This window comes from Giraffa tippelskirchi, chromosome 7, assembly GCF_054371585.1.
Source record: "Giraffa tippelskirchi isolate mGirTip1 chromosome 7, T2T-mGirTip1v1.2.pri, whole genome shotgun sequence".
Taxonomy (NCBI): Eukaryota; Metazoa; Chordata; class Mammalia; order Artiodactyla; family Giraffidae; genus Giraffa; species Giraffa tippelskirchi.
This window is the reverse complement of record NC_137281.1, coordinates 120,435,758-120,452,639: the sequence shown is the minus strand read 5'-3', so window position 1 is coordinate 120,452,639 and position 16,882 is coordinate 120,435,758. Positions and strand designations below refer to the sequence as shown.

Below are 16,882 nucleotides of genomic sequence, written 5' to 3'. Positions count from 1 at the left end.
TGGCTGTTCCTCCCCCATCCTCTGCCTTCTCAGAGTTTGATAGAAATCAAGGAGATTCTGTTGATGATGTCGATAGGAATAGCTGCTGATACAAGAAAAATCTTAATCTTCAGATCTTTCAGGGGTCTCTTTTCAGTTTTAGGTTAACTTTTCCTCGGACTTCTACCTATTCTTCTGAAGCTATTTTGGAAATTTTTATAATTGTTTTCTGCTTGTCAAGTTCAAGGTCTACTGCCTACCGTGCTGCTGGTAATGGTCCTCTCTTCCCACAGATCCGAGTGATGGTGGACCTGTGCAACAGTACCAGGGGTATCTGCCTCACAGGTAAGCTGGCCGGCACTGACCAAGAGCAGCTCATGTGGGGAACGCACATGCTGGCCAAAGGGCCTGGGGCAGAGTGAACACCTAGCAACTCCCTAGCTTCATGAAAATGCTTGTTGGTTTACTCGTGTTTTCAATGGGCTAAAACTCAGTAGTAACAGAAACTTTGAAAAACAATAATATTTTTGGTATTGCCATAAAAATCCAGCCATGGAAAATAACTAGGTCTTGGGAAATTAGAAATATGTGGTACCTTGAACTGAGGCCAACACTAATTCCCATTAGTGTTTTAAAAGGGAAAAGAAAGGAAAAAGACCTTGCTAAGTAGTAGAGACCCCTTACCAGAAGTAGTTATTTCCCCGTATCATACATATAGCTTGAATGGGAAGCTCTAGATGCAAACAGCTAATTAGTCAAGCAAACGTTTTTTATGACAATTTCTCTGTGCCACGCCTACTATGTGTTCAATGGGACTGGAGGTTGGTCACACCCTGTCCCCTTCTATTCAATGAATCAAAGACAAATAGAAAGGAAGGAGGGAATTAACCTCAAGGCACATCAAGCCTTAGGACCTGGAATGGCTGATGGATGGAGCAGGGGAAGAGAGGCATGGTGTTTGGTTGTCTTTGGCTGCAAGGCATGTGGGCCTGCAGGATCTTAGTTCCCCTGGCCAGGAATCAAACTGAAACCCGTGTCCCCTACAGTGGAAGGGCAGAGTCTTAATCACTGAACAGCCAGGGAAGTCCCTGGGGAGTGGTCTTGGTGTGATTATACCTGACTCTGGCAGAGATTGGCTTCTCATCTCAGGGGAGGAGTGCCTGCCCACTGCCTTCAGAGCTCACAAGCTCACATGGGGAATGCTGTGCTGGCCAAAGGGCTGGGGACAGAATGAGTACCTAGAAACACTTTAGGTTATGAAAATACATGTTGATTTGCTTTTACCAGACATTTTTGATGGGCTAAAAATCAATTATAATTATGAAAAATAATAATATTTTCATTATTACCATAGTAGTATGATCATGGAAAATAACTAGGTCTTGGGTAATCAGAAATAGGTGGTATGTTGAACTGGGGCCAGTCACCCAATTCATCACCCTCTACCCTGCTGACCACCAGGCACTGACCACCAAGGACAGGCCTACAGTGCCCGGTCTCAGACACTGCATTTCCTGTCTCTTTGAAGGGGGTGCAGCGTTCTGAGGAAACAGTGGGAAGTTATTTTTGCATTAAAAATCTATTATGGAGAGGTCCGGATCTAGATGGCAGGGTAGGAAGATCCTGAGCTCTCATCCTCCTGTGGACACACCGAAACTACAACTACTTACAAAACAATTATCTCCTAGAACAACCTGAAGTCTAGCAGAACAGATTTTCTAAACTAAGGACAGAAAGAAAAGGACACAGTGAGGGACCCATGTAGGATGAACAGAGAGACAGTCTAGTCAAACCTGCACCCCCAATGCAGCAACCCACAAGCAGGAGGGATGTCACAGCCACAGAGATTCCCCCCGATGAGCAAGGGGTCGAAGCCTCACATCAGGCTCCCCAGCCTATGGGACATGCATGGGCAAGATGAGCCCGCATGACACCTGGATTTGAAAACCAGTGAGGTTTTCGTTCAGGAGAACTGAAGGGCTGTGGGAATCTGGGACTCTGCTCCTTGCATACACATTCATTCACTCTAACATCCAGCACAGAGGCAGCAGCTTGAAAAGTGCTTGGGTCACATGAGAAGGAGATTCACTGATGAATTTTAAGGCATGTGCTGGAGGGACAGGGATCTGGAGGAACTTCCTCTGGGAATGAAAGCGCCGGCAGACACCGTTTCTGTCCCTCTCCACCAGACTGACACTGTGTGCTCCACCCCGATGCTCTCTTGAGGACTGACTCCAGCCAGTCCCTCCAAAATACTTCTTGCTCTGCCCTACCCAGCGGGCAGTCCTAGCTGGCACCAACACCCCTCCAAAGCAGCTCCCACTTTAGGGGGCCAGCCCCACACCACAGAGCACTCACAATAGTCCCAGCCTGGCTTTGAAGCCAGTTGCACTGGAGGCTAGCTCCACACGTCAGCAGGCCCGCAGCAGTGCTCTGGTGACCAGGGGCAATCACACCATTGAGCCACACCTTCTACATAAGGCCACTCTTCTACAACTAGGAGATGTAGCTGACATCCCTAATACATAGAAACAAGCACAGAGAGTTAGGCAAAATAAAGAGACACAGGAATACCTTTCAAGTGCAAAAAAAAATAAAAATAAGACAAAACACCAGAAAAGGAGCTAAATTAAACAAAGATAAACAATTTACAAGGTAACGTGTTCAAAGTAACAGTCATAAAGATGCCCACCGACTTGAGAAAACAATGGATGAACTCAGTGAGAATTTCAACAAAGAGAAAATATAAGAAAAAATAACGAATCAGAACTGAAGAATACAATAACTGAAATGAAAAATACACTAGAATGAATGAACAGCAGATTAGAGGATGCAGAACAGATCAGCAGTGCGGAAGACTACGGTCTGGAAGAACAATGGGAATCACCTAATCAAAACACTGAAAATAAAACAGAACTTTAAACAATCAGATAGTTTAAGAGACCTCTGGATCGAGAGTACTAACATTTGCATCACAGGGGTCCCAGCAGAAGACAGAGAGAGAAAGGGACAGAAATCCTACCTAAAGAAATAATGTCTGAAAACTTCCTTTGCTTGTCAAAGGAAACAAACATCCAAGTCCAGGAAGCACAGAGAATCCCCCAAAAAGACGAACCCAAAGAGGTCCACACCAAGACACATCATAATTAAAATATCAAGAGTTAAAGAGTGAATCTTAAAAGCATCAAGAAAAAAAACCTAATTATGTACAAGAAAACTCCCATAAGACTCTCAGCTGTTTTTTCAGCAGAAACTTTATAGGTGGGAAGGGAGTGGCATGATATATTGAAAGTATTGAAAGAAAAATATTCACAGCCAAGAATACTTTTCATCATTCAGAATTGGAGACATAAAGAGTTTCCCAGTCAAGAGAAAGCTTGTAAAGGCGTTCATTACCACTAAACAGGCCTTACAAGAAACGTTTTAAAAAAAACAAAAACTTCTTTAAATGGAAAAGAAAAGGCCATAGTTAGAAATAAGAAAATTATGAAAGAAAAACATCTCCATGGTAAAGGCAAACATATAGTAAAGACAGTGAATCAGCTACCAAGAAAGTTAACATTAAGTTTAAAAGGCAAAAAGTAGTAAAATTATCTATAACTAATATAATTAGTTCATTGGTGCACAAATAAAAAGATGTGAAATATGATGTCAGAAACATAAAACGAAGGAAACGAAGGTAAAAGTGTAATGCTTGTAGAACATGCTCAAACCTAAGTGACCACCAACTTAAAAGAGACTGTTCTATACAGAAGTTGTTATATGTGAACCTTTAACTAAGGAGACAAAAGTCTTGTACTCAGAAAACTGGGCTTTCCATGTGGCTCAGTGGTAAAGAATCTGCCTGCCAATGCAGGAGACATGGGCTCAGTCCTTGGGTCAGGAAGACCCCTTGGAGAAGGCAATGGCAACCCACTCCAGTATTTTTGCCTGGGAAATCCAATGGGCAGAGAAGCCTGGCAGGCTACAGTCCATGGGGTCGCAAAAGAGTCAGACACAGTGACTAAACAACAAAAACAACTCAAAAAACTACAATTCAATTCAGTTCAGTTGCTCAGTAGTGTCTGACTCTTTGTGACCTCATGGACTGCAGCATGCCAGGCCTCCCTGTCCATCACCAACTCCCAGAGTTTAATCAAACTCATGTCCATCGAGTCGGTGATTCCATCCAACCATCTCATCCTCTGTTGTCCCATTCTGCTCCCATCTTCAATCTTTCCCAGCATCAGGGTCTTTTCCAATGAGTCAGTTCTTCGCATCAGGTAGCCAAAGTATTGGAGTTTCAGCTTCAACATCAGTCCTTCCAATGAATATTCAGGACTGATTTCCTTTAGGATGGACTGGTTGGATCTCCTTGCTGTCCAAGGGACTCTCAAGAGTCTTCTCCAACACCACAGTTCAAAAGCATCAATTCTTTGGCGCTCAGCTTTCCTTATGGTCCAACTCTCACATCCATACATGACTACTGGAAAAACCATAGCCTTGACTAGATGGACCTCTGTTGGCAAAGTAATGTCTCTGCTTTTTAATACGCTGTCTATCTAGGTTGGTCGTAGCTTTTCTTCAAGGCGCTGATAAAAGAAACTGAGGATGACACAAATAGATAGAAAGATGTATTGTATTCATGAACTGGAAGAATTAAGATTGTTAAAATGACTATACTACTCAAAGCAATCTACAGAGTCAATAAAATCCCTATCAAAATGCTAATGGTTTTTTTCACAGAACTGAAATAACCCTAAAACTTGTATGAAACCACAAAAGACCCCACATAGCCAAAGCAATCTTAAGAAAGGTGAACAAAGAACTTCAAACTTCCTCATTTCAAACAGTATTGCAAAGATAGTAATCAAAACTGTATGGTTCTTTTAAAAAAAAAGTATATTGGAGTATAGTTGATTTACAGGGTTGTGTTACTTTCTGCTGTACAGCACAGTGAATCAAAACAGTATGGTACTGGCACAGAAACAGACTCATAGATCAATGGAACAGAATAGATGCTTCTATTATCAATTAATTTATTATGACAAGGGAGCCAATAACAGACAGTGGAGAAAGACAATGTCTTCAATAAAATGGGGTTGGGAAACTGGATTGCCACATGCAAAAGAATGACACTAGATCACCATCTGCAAAAATAAACTCAAAACAGATTAATGGCCTAAATATAAGATTTGAATCCATAAAACTCCTAGAAGAGAACAGAAAGCGTAGTCTTTGACATCAGTCTTAGCAATAAATTTTGGCTTTGTATACTCAGGCACAAGCAACAAAAGAAAAAATAAACAAATGGGACTACAAAAAATTAAAAATCTTTTGCACAGCAAAGGAAACCATCAACAGAAAGGGCAACCAAGCAAATGGAAGAATATATTTGCAACTGATTTACCTGATAAGTAGTTAATATCCAAAATATTGAATATATAAAGAACACAATATAAAAATCGATTTAATTAAAAAATGGGTAGAGGACATGAATAGACATTTTTCCAAGGGAGACATACAGATGACCAACAGACACATGAAGAGATGCTCATTTTCACTAATCATCAAGAAAATACAATTTAAAACCACAATGAGATATCACCTCATTCATGTTAGAATGGCTGTTATCAAAAAGACAACTAAAAATAAGTGTCAAGGAGATGTGGAAAAGGGAACTCTCATGCACTGCTGGTAGGATTGTAAATTGGTGCAGCCACTATGGAAAACAGTATGGGGGTTCCTTAAAAAATTAAAAATAGAAGTAGCATATGATCCAGCAATTCCACTTCTGGGTATTTATCTGAAGAAAATAAGAAGCTAATTAGAAAAGATATATGCACCCCTGTCTTCACTGCAGCATTATTTACAATTGCCAAGATATGAAAACAACCTAAGTGCCCATTGATATATGAATGGATAAAGAAGATATGGTATAAATACACACAATGGGATACTACTCAGTCATTAAAAAAGAACAAAATTTGAAGCAAGATGGATGGACCTAGAGGGTAACATGCTAAGTGAAATAAGTCTGACAGAGAAAGACAAATGTATGATTTCACTTATATATGGAATCTAGAACACAAAACAAGTGAACAAACATAACAAGACAGAAACAGACTCACGGATACAAATAGGTGGTTGCCAAAGGAGACAAGCGGGAGGGGTTAGGGGATAAGTGAAATAAGTGAGGGAGATTAAGGGGTACAGACATCTAGTTGTAAAATAGATGAGTCACGGGAGTGTAGCATCCAGCATAAGGAATATAGTCAATATTATCACAGCAACTTTGTATTGTGAAAGATTACTAGACTTGTGGTGATCAATTTGTAATATATATTAATGTTGAATCATGAGATACTACACCTGAAACTAATATAATTTGTATGCCAACTATTTTTCAATTAAAAAAAAATTCTATTATGGAGTAAATGCACAGCTCTCAAGGTCTTTAAAGATAACCACAAGACTTTGAAGCCATCTGGCGCTTGTGTTGGGTCTCCTCAGTCTAAGGCTCCAGGCTCTGAGGAGGTCCTGGTCACTTCACAGGGCTGTACTGGGGAAGGCTGAGAACCCCTGCACAGTGTGCATGGACTTGTAAGAAACCTATGCTGCAGTAGTCTCCCCAGGGCCTCTCATTACCTGCCAGGCATTAGGAGCTCTGGTTGCATTTGTAGAATGACTAAATCTGTGATTTTTGTAAGTGATTAATGGGGGTGGTGGGCTAGCAAGAAAGATGCTTCCTGGAGGAATTCTGAGTCCAAACCTGACTCTTGTTGGCTTAGTTTAACCTCAGAGAGAAAAGCTGTAATCCTGTGGCTTCTTAGAAAATGCTAATTGAGTCATTACTCAAGTCACATTTCAGCCCTCACAGAAAATTAAATATCTTCAGAACAGCTTGGTCCTTTATTCTGAAAACCTTGTGGCTTAAGCACCTTTCTTACATCTCTGGGAGTCCCTTTTCAGCGTTGCTGCGTGTGACAGTAATGAGCACTAGAGAAATGCTCAAATGGATAGAATTACAGGCACAAAAGCCCTGTCGAGAGGCACAGGAAAAGCCTCTTCCTGTTTGATTTTTATAGTGATAGAATGAGAGCCAGGCTGTTCAGTGAATGTGGGCCAGAGCTATTGAGACCACTTAGGGGAGATTGGCAGGATCGCATCTGTGCTGGAGATGGGTTGAGGAGGTTATTCTTTGGCACCTAAAAATGCTTTCCAAAAGCCAGTTCCTTTTTTCCTGACAGCTTGAAATTGGGTCTTCTTTTACACAGAAAGCTCTTCAATTAAAACTTAGGTGTGAAAAGTATAAGTTGTATGTACTTTTTTACAAGGCAAGGAGGCACCCAGGGATAGGCTAAGCTGCCTGGATTGGGGGCGGGGAGGTGAGAGGACCCAGGACTGAACTGGGGAGCTTCAGGGGGAGAGGCAGAGAGCAGTGGTCCAAAGGTTACAAGGTTACAAGGCTCCCAGATGACGCCTTCAGGAAGGGTTGCCAGGACAGACCCTGGGTTTGGGCCTGAGAACAAGATCTAGCTCTTCACTGGAATCATCTTTGAAAAAGCAGGTGCTTGTGACTTGAGGCTAGTCCAGCTGTGACCAGGAAAGCCCCTTCCTGTTCCTTTTCCAGGACTCAGCTGTGGTTGCTCTGGGGACAAAGACAGATGCTGTGTAGTTTTGTGCAGCCTGTGACATCTCTGGTGAATATGAGGGCAGTTCACAAGCCAGAGTAGTCAGGGGATTTTGCTAATGCAGAGTTTGTCAAATGACATATGGTTTTCTGGATGCGTCTTACCCTTGATCCCAGGTTTCCTTGGGACTCCAGAAGCATGTCTTCTGGAAGAGCAGGTTATTGTGAAGAAGGCAGGTCTTGGGTAATTCTTCACTTCCAGTGGCCTCCACATATAGGCTTGTTGGAAAATCTCTAAATCATCATATTGCTGAACTGCTTGTTGGGACCAAGATGCTTCAAATCCACAGTGCCCATTCTCCTTGCAGAGACATGACTCCAAGTCTGTGATAACACTTCTTATCTTATACCCGGGCATCAGTTGTGGATCACTGTTGCTACCTAGCATGGCCTCAGGTCCCAGGTAATTCTTTTCTGGTGTTGTAGAAAGTTGTACTAACTGTTTGGAGTTGGCACTTGAAATAATATCCATTTGCCATTTCTACTCTTCTCATTTTTAAGGTTGTCATGGCCATAATCCAAAATTGAAATGCACCAAATAAATGAGATTAGACCAAAGCTCCACTTTAATGGGGCATGTGGGGAAAGATAATACTTTTTCCATGCAGGTGCCCTGGGACTGGCAGAATAGCTGGCAGCAGGGCCAGTTGCAGAGGGTGGACCAGCACACAGAGGGTAGGAACTGAGGCCTCAAAGCTGTAGCCAGTCCAACCCAAGTGGGGAGCCCCCTTCTTAGCATGGAACCTTGTATAAGGGCACTGGTGGCAGGCCCAGGGAACAGCTCTGCATACAGTCTTAATATGAATGTGGCTGCCTATGCGTGTTCCTAGAGGGTCTGTTATTCCAGAAGGGGACAAGGGTCAGGAGCTGAGAAAACATCCTGCAAGACAGTTTTCTAGTGGCTAGTTGGCACATGTTATTTGACATCTGACATTATTATAGCGACTCATATTTGGGGCTTCTTCTGGGTGTAAGGGGCCATAAGCAGCTCTGTTGGCATCCTGGGCACCCTGGGACAGTCACCATTACTCTGCTCCTGAGCTCTTTGAAACTGTCATCCTTTCTCTTCTGAAATTCTCTAGTTTCAAGGCTGAGCATGGGCTTCACAGGTGGTGCAGTGTTAAAGAATCTGCCTGCCAATGTAGGGGACGCAGGAGATGTGGGTTTGACCCCTGGACCAGGATCATCCCCTGGAGATGGAAAAGGCAACCCACTCCAGGATTCTTGCCTGAAAAGTCCCATGTACAGAGAAGCCTGGCAGGCTACAGTCCTTGAGATCACAAGGAGTCAGACACAATTGAGCATGCACGCATGCATGAGACCTGCTGGGCTGGCCTCGCCCTTCCATCTCCAGAGCACTCTCTCTCTCTTTCCTGGTGCTGCTTCTGTCACCTGCCTCCCTCCAGGTAAGGGGTGTCCCCCTCTCTGCATCCCCAGATTCGGCTCAGATATTTCACTCTTACCTCAAGGCTAGTAGCTCCCAGTCTTTCTAGGGTCAGGAACCCCTGTAAGGATAGTGACTGATTCTTTTCCCAGAAAACTTTCACATCAGGTCCAGGGGACCTAGTACCACCTGCACTCCAGTAACTTGTGGTGCTTGGTAAAAATGCAGGTTCCCGGGCCTCACGCTAATTCAAACTGGATCAGAATCTCCAGATTGGTCCCAGGTATCTGCATCTTTACAAGCATTCTAGCTGACTCTAGGCCACCAGTGACTAAGAACTATAGCCGTAGGATGTCAAGGACGTTGGGTCAGGGTCAGTAAACCCTAATCTAAGCACCTCATCCTAGCAACATCCTTGGCCCTAACTAATGTGCCCTAAGTATACAGCTCCGGCCAGGACCTCTCTCTAATACTCCATTGCATAGAAATGGACTGTCCCGAGAACTCTTGCAACGTACGATATACAGTTGATTCTTGCTTATTCACCTTTTTCTACCAACCTGCACATCTGCATTTGGCTCTATCTGCAGTCTGGATTGACTGTGGATTGATTTCTGACAGCTATGGAAAGTCCACGTTGCGTCCTTATCAGGGCGTGTGTGGCGCCATCTGGTGGTATGATTACAGGCTACCCTGATCCTAGAAAATGCCATGCAATTTTCAGCAAATCATTGTTGCGCAACATAGAACTATATATAAAGCATACCGTCAAACACTTGCTCTTTTGAAAGTTTTCATGTCTGTCAAATAGGCTCATCAGTATCCAGGCTCTGAATCATATGAGAGGCCTCCTGTGTTGCCTCCAACCAGACATGGAGTCCTGCCCGTTCTTCTGCTGAAAATACCTCTCGCATTTCTAGCTCCCTCTAGAACGCTACAGTCACCAACCACATTTATCTTCAACCTTGTCCCAAGTTTAAACTACAAACATCCTCTGGATATTTTCTCCTCCCAACCCCCACCCCCGCCTCTTTCTCTCTCTCTCATCTCATTCCCTAGTTGTATTCCATCTCCATCTACAGAAAGGATCGCAAACACACACTGATTTCAGTGTCATCTTCCCTTCTTAAAACTCGACTATGGTTCCGCGCCCCCTTGCAGATACGGTCTATGCCCCGCCACCAGGCCTTCAAGTGTTGCTGTGCCATATCCCTCCGCCAAGTACCCCGGCCTCATCACTACACACTCCAGCGGGGCCAGTTTCCCTCCTCTCTCTCACCCCTGGACCTTTGCTCCAGCCGGGCTCGTGCAGGGGTGCCCAGCTCTCACCCCTGCAGCTGTCTCAGGCCCCCTGGGTCTTCAGAGCTACAACTCAAGGCTTACCCTCTCTGAGGTCCTCCTCAGACTGCCCTTTGCCCGGACTGTCCCAGCACCTCTGTGGTTGTTTCTCTGTTGCTCCCTCATATCTCACTGTGGTTTCAGAGTATTCACCTTCCTCAGTTCGATTGTAACACCACAGATTGAAGGACCAAGATTTCTTTTTTAAAAAAATTATTTTATTTATTAATAAAAAAATTTTTTTTGGCTGCCTAAATCAAATTCCTTATGATTATATGGTGGAAGTGACAAAAAGATTTAAGGGACTAGATCTGATAGACAGAATGCCTGATGAACTATGGACATTTGTGACATTGTACAGGAGATAAGGATCAAGACCATCCCCAGGAAAAAGAAATGCAAAAAAGCAAAATGGCTGTCTGAGGAGGCCTTACAAATAGCTGGGAAAAGAAGAGAAGGGAAAAGCAAAGGAGAAAAGGAAAGATATACCCATTTGAATGCAGAGTTCCAAATAGCAAGGAGAGATAAGACAGCCTTCCTCAGCGATCAATGCAAAGAAATAGAGGAAAACAATAGAATGGGAAAGACTGGAGATCTCTTCAAGAAAATTAGAGATACCAAGGGAACATTTCATGCAAAGATGAGCTCAATAAAGGACAGAAATGGTATGGACCTGACAGAAGCAGAAGATATTAAGAAGAGATGGCAAGAATACACAGAAGAAGTATACAAAAAAGATCTTCACGACCCAGTTAATCACGATGGTGTCATCACTCACCTAGAGCCAGACATCCTGGAATGTGAAATCAAGTGGGCCTTAGGAAGCATCACTACAAACAAAGCTAGTGGAGGTGATGAAATTCCAGTTGAGCTATTTCAAATCCTAAAAGATGATGCTGTGAAAGTGCTGCACTCAATATGTCAGCAAATTTGGAAAACTCAGCAGTGGTCACAGGACTGAAAAAGGTCAGTTTTCATTCCAATCCCAAAGAAAGCAATGCCAAAGAATGCTCAAACTACCGCACAATTGCACTCGTCTCACACACTAGTAAAGTACGCTCAAAGTTCTCCAAGCCAGGATTCAACAATATGTGAACCGTGAACTTCCAGATGTTCAAGCTGGTTTTAGAAAAGGCAGAGGAACCAGAGATCAAATTGCCAACATCCGCTGGATCATCGAAAAAGCAAGAGAGTTCCAGAAAAACATCTATTTCTGCTTTATTGACTATGCCAAAGCCTTTGACTGTGTGGATCACTATAAACTGTGGAAAATTCTGAAAGAGATGGGAATACCAGACCACCTGACCTGCCTCTTGAGCAACCTGAATGCAGGTCAGGAAGCAACAGTTAGAACTGGACATGGAACAACAGACTGGTTCCAAATAGGAAAAGGAGTACATCAAGGCTGTATATTGTCACCTTGCTTATTTAACTTATATGTAGAGCACATCATGAGAAATGTTGGGCTGGAGGAAGCACAAGCTGGAATTAAGATTGCCGGGAGAAATATCAATAACCTCAGATATGCAGATGACACCACCCTTATGGCAGAAAACAAAGAGGAACTAAAGAGCCTCTAGATGAAAGTGAAAGAGAAGAGTGAAAAAGTTGGCTTAAAGCTCAACATTCAGAAAACTAAGATCATGGCATCTGGTCCCATCACTTCATGGCAAATAAATGGGCAAACAGTGGAAACAGTGAGAGACTTTATTTTTCTGGGCTCCAAAATCACTGTAGATAGTGATTGCAGCCATGAAATTAAGAGATGCTTACTCCTTGGAGGGAAGGTTATGACCAACCTAGACAGCATATTAAAAAGCAGAGACATTACTTTGCTGACAAAGGTCTGTCTAGTCAAGGCTATGGTTTTTCCAGTAGTCATGTATGGATGTGAGAGTTGGACTATAAAGAAAGCTGAGCACCGAAGAATTGATGCTTTTGAACTATGGTGTTGGAGAAGACTCTTGAGAATCCCTTGGACTGCAAGGAGATCCAACCAGTCCATCCTAAAGGAGATCAGTCCTGGGTGTTCACTGGAAGGACTGATGTTGAAGCTGAAACTCCAATACTGTGGCTACCTAATGCGAAGAACTGACTCATTTGAAAAGACCCTGATGCTGGGAAAGATTGAGGACAGGAGGAGAAGGGGACGACAGAGGATGAGATGATTGGATGGCATCACCGACTCGATGGACATGGGTTTGGGTGGACTCCGAGAGTTGGTGTTGGACAGGGAGTCCTGGCATGCTGCGGTTCATGGGGTCACAAAGAGTCAGACACAACTGAACGACTGAACTGAACTGAACTGTACTGAGTTTTCCTTGATGCACACTGCCTTTCTCTAGTTGCTGCAAGGAGGAGCTACTCTTCACTGCCGTCCGGTTCATGGGCTTCTCCTTGCAGTGGCTTCTCTTGTTGCAGGACATGGGCTCCAGGGTGTGTAGGCTCAGTAGTTGCAGTGCACAGGCTTAGTTGCGCTGAGGAATGTGGGATCTTCCCAGACCAGGGATTGAACCTATGTCCCCTGCATTATTCGGTGGATTCTTAACCACTGGACCACCAGGGAAGTCCCAAGGTTTCTATGGATAGATTTTGGTGCACACAGTAAGTACTTCATAAAGGGTGGTTTTCTGAAAAGTCACAGGACTTGGATCTTTAGACAGACCTACTCACTCCAATTGGAGAAGGGCATGGCAACCTACTTCAGTATTCTTGCCTGGAGAATACCATGGACAGAGTGGCCTGGTGGGCTACAGTCCATGGGGTTGCAAAGAATTGGACATGACTGAAGCAACTGAGCCTGCACACACCCACTCCAATATTGGTGATTGTTTATGTGGTCAGAGAAACAAAAGACCCTCAGCTGTTCTTGTTGCAACCTGACTGGTTTGTATGAGTGCTTATTAAGTGGAATAATTGACACTAAGACTGTTTGTGGAGTAATTTATTGTGTTAGATTATGTATAAATGATTCACTTGAACACCTTAGATCCTTTTTAGGGTGATTACAAATGAAGAAAGGTATTTGTTACCTGATCTGAGCCCTCAAGTTTTCTCAGGCAATTTTGTGCAACAAAATAGAAACACAGCAAACCAGCTGCTGCTCTCAACTCCCCTGGGTAGCCCAGAGGAGACAGGCTGTCTGGATGAGTGCATTTGGGGCTGCTCCCAGGACAGCTGGCTCTCAGCCCTGCAAAATGCAGCACTTCCTGACACCTAGCTGCACACAAGCTGCAGCAGGGCCCACCCACATGGTCACCAAACTTCATGTAATCAAGTTGACTTTGAAGTCTACGGTGAAGCCACTTAGAAATTATTCTTAGTCCACTAGAACTTGAGCAAAAGTGGGTTTGATTGGGATATGGGTATTTGTCTAATTGTTTTTAAGGCTCTTTGGGCAAATATACTGAGTTCTAAATAAAAGGCACAGGGCAATTCCTTAGGGCTCATAGATGATCAGTATGTTTTAAGAGGGGGAAGATGCTCTTTATTCTTTGGGTTTGGGTGTTAACTTAGCTTACTTCTATCTGTGGTTTATCATCTAAATTTTTCTTCTGTTGTAGGACCACCTGGCCCAGCAGGTAAGAACCTTTAGATATTCTGAGTTTGCAGGGAGGATGTGGGTGGCCAGCTCCCCAGGATCCCTCAGAAGGGACTGAGGCAGGGAAGGGGAAAGAGTCCGGAGGCAGCCTGACTATGGCTGTGTCCCCACCTTCTCTCTACCCTCGTCACCAGCTCTCCTGCTCCCTCCGACTTGAGAGCCTGCCGTCACCATTCCCTGCCTGTCACTGCTTTGGGTGGGGGTGGGGGAGGTGGGGAAGGAAAGGAAGAAGCAGGAGAAGCTCTGAGAGAGCCTTGATGCCTGCCTAGGCTCACTGGCTAAAGGAAATAACATTAACTTCAGTGAAAATTTTTTTCAGTGTTCCTGTTTCCCGTGTTTTGTTGCAGGGCCTCCCGGAGTCAGTGGATTACCAGGACACAACGGATCAGATGGACAGCCTGGTCCCCAGGGCCCAAAAGGCGAAAAAGGAGCCAATGGAAAAAGAGGAAAAATGGGTATTTAGGCACAGTTTTTCTAATTAAATCCCTTGGTTTTTTGTCTCCATCATTGCATTTTGGATGAGCCAAAGCTGGTGCAGTGGGGAAAAGTGCTGCATCTCTGAATGCGAGGCTAGTTAAGTGTTGCCTGGAAGCTGCTGTTTTCTGGGGTAATAAGGGCCTCCTCTTTGGTCCAACCCTGATGACAGTGTATGTCCAGGCTGCCTGGGAGACTCAGTGTTCCTGGGAACTGATGTCCACTCCTCTGCTTGCTCTGACGCAAACAGACAGATGGAAGGGGCAAGAGTGTCTGTACTGGTACCCCAAATTCTTTCATGGGTCAGTTCCTGCCCTAACCAGGGTGGCTGGATAGTGAGGATGAGAGGTGAATGTGGTCAAGTTGACACCAGAGAGGTAACACAGCCAAATCAGGTTAGCCCTGAGCATTTTAAGAACCAGGGTTTGTACTCGGCCCCTTGCCCTGCATACCTCCCTGGACAGCCACACAGGGAAGGGAGGAGGCTGTGAAAAGCATAGCTCTAAGGACGGGCTAGAGCATGTTGGGAGCATGGCTCAGCCCTTGACCAGCTCAGACTCTAGCCTGGACCATCTGACTAGAGAGCAAGGGCTGTGCTGTCCCTGCCACCCTGCCAAAGCCCCAGGGCTGTGAATGCCCTCCCTGGCTCCCTTCCTGGGCCCAGGATGCATTCTCATCCCACCCAGAGACCAGTGTAATTGCAGGGAGTGGGAGGAGGGGCCAGAGCTGGCAGGGCTGCAGAGAGGAACTGGCTCTGTTGTGGGAGCCATGAGAAGCCACAGAGGGGTTTTGAGGAGGAGAGTGACATGATCAGATCTGCCTTTCTGTGACCCGCCCCCCTCCCCGGGAAGGACAAACTAGAGCAAGCATGGGAGCCAAGACGGGGAGACAGTGCAGAGGCCACTCAGCAGGCAGACAGAAGGGATGCAGGTAGGGTGTGCAAAGGTTGATGAGCTGAGTGATATTTTGGGGGTAAAATCAGCAGTACTTGGGGAAGGCAAATATGAGTAGGAAGGGGGAGGGAAGCACCAAGGCTGGCTCCAAGGTCTTTCTCCTGCCTGACCACTCTTTCCTAAGATGGAGAGCCCTGGACCGACTTAGGTCCTAGCATGGGATGTGCTCAGTTTGAAACTCCTTGAAATGTCCAGGAGGAGGTGTCAGAGGGCCTTGAAGATGCAGGTCGGCAGTCAGAGGAGACCCTGGGGCTCGAGTTGTACCTTAGGGAGTCACCCAAGGCGATGGGTTTTGGGACCATGGGCCTAGCCCCTTCGGGAGGGAGCCACCCAAGAGGAGAGCCTGGGCCCATCCAGGAGGAGCAGCAGTATCTAGTGACCAAGCAGAAGGGAGGAGCCAGCAAAGGAGGCCAAGGACAGGCTGAGCAGCAGGAGGAGCCCTAGGAGAGGGTGGGAACATTCATCAGCAGGCATTTATTGAGAGGGTTCCCAGTGCTAGTGTGGAAACAAAGTAGATGCAGCCCCTATTGTATCGTGGAACTTTCTGTCTTTGGTGGGGAGGCGGACATAAAGTCAACAATCAGATACCTCTGTAATCACAGTGTGAGGTGCAGGAAGGAAACAACAGTGTGTTATAAGCAGGGCAGAGAAGGAGGGTCAGGAGGTAATGTCTGAGGTCAGACCTGAGGGACAAGGACAAGCCAGACGGTGGTCCAAGTGGGGTGTACACACCTGCCAAGGCCCTGCTGGGGCAGCTGGGGGAGGGGGCATACAGCCAGGTGAGGTGGGAAGCAGAGGCCAGGCCCTTCCAGAGCCTTCTGCATGGTGGTCTGGATCTCTCCACCAGCCACATGCAGGATGTGACCCTCAGGGCCAGAGTCATGGCCATGGAGAAGGAGAGGCCATCATGTCAGCAGAGAGCTCCAGGATCTTTAGTGGTTTGGCAGGCAGGGTTGGGAGAGGGGAGGAGTGGGCATGCCTTCCAGAAAGAGGGAACAACAAGTGCTGTTTCCAAAAACAGGCTAAAGAGCCCGTGTTCTATAGAGATAGGACTGGGTTAGGTTGTGCCCTCTAGCAGTGATCTCTGAACAATGGAATATGTTAATAGCTGACATTCACTGTCAGGAACTCTAAAGTCCTCTCTACATTTACCTCATTGAGTCTTCATGACAGCCCCAGGAGATGGGGCTCTTTGCTGGCCTAATTTTTCCCAGATGAAGAAGTCTCATCTTTCCATTTTCCAGATAGGCCCAGGCCCTCTGTCCCAGGGCCTGTGCACCGCTGTGCCCCGGCCCATCCCTCCCCTGGAGGAATCACAGCTGATATGTCACCTCCTCTTTAAGATCGCCCTTGACTTCCGTGTCTGGCCCCTGACTCACCAGCTCAGTTACATCCCCTGCTCACTTCTGAAGCATAGATCCCTTCCTGAAATCCTCTCCTCGTGTTGCTCGCTGACATGCTGATGGTCTGGCCACCTAGGG

At 45.4% G+C, this 16,882-nt stretch overlaps 1 protein-coding gene across 17 annotated transcripts in view; it reads left to right on the top strand.

The window, feature by feature from the left end:
* Window positions 1–16,882, top strand: part of GLDN (gliomedin) — a 104,616-nt gene that overhangs the window by 69,935 nt on the left and 17,799 nt on the right. For 11 of the 17 annotated variants that reach the window (XM_081508258.1, XM_081508256.1, XM_081508255.1 and 8 more), the window contains 3 exons: window positions 273–324; window positions 13,937–13,954; window positions 14,322–14,429. In XM_081508258.1, the coding sequence (XP_081364384.1) occupies window positions 282–324; window positions 13,937–13,954; window positions 14,322–14,429 (169 nt within the window). In that variant the 5' untranslated portion in view covers window positions 273–281. Of the gene's footprint in view, window positions 1–272; window positions 337–13,936; window positions 13,955–14,321; window positions 14,430–16,882 lie in introns of all 17 variants that reach the window. The other 6 variants (XM_081508263.1, XM_081508262.1, XM_081508261.1 and 3 more) reach the window with 1 other exon arrangement.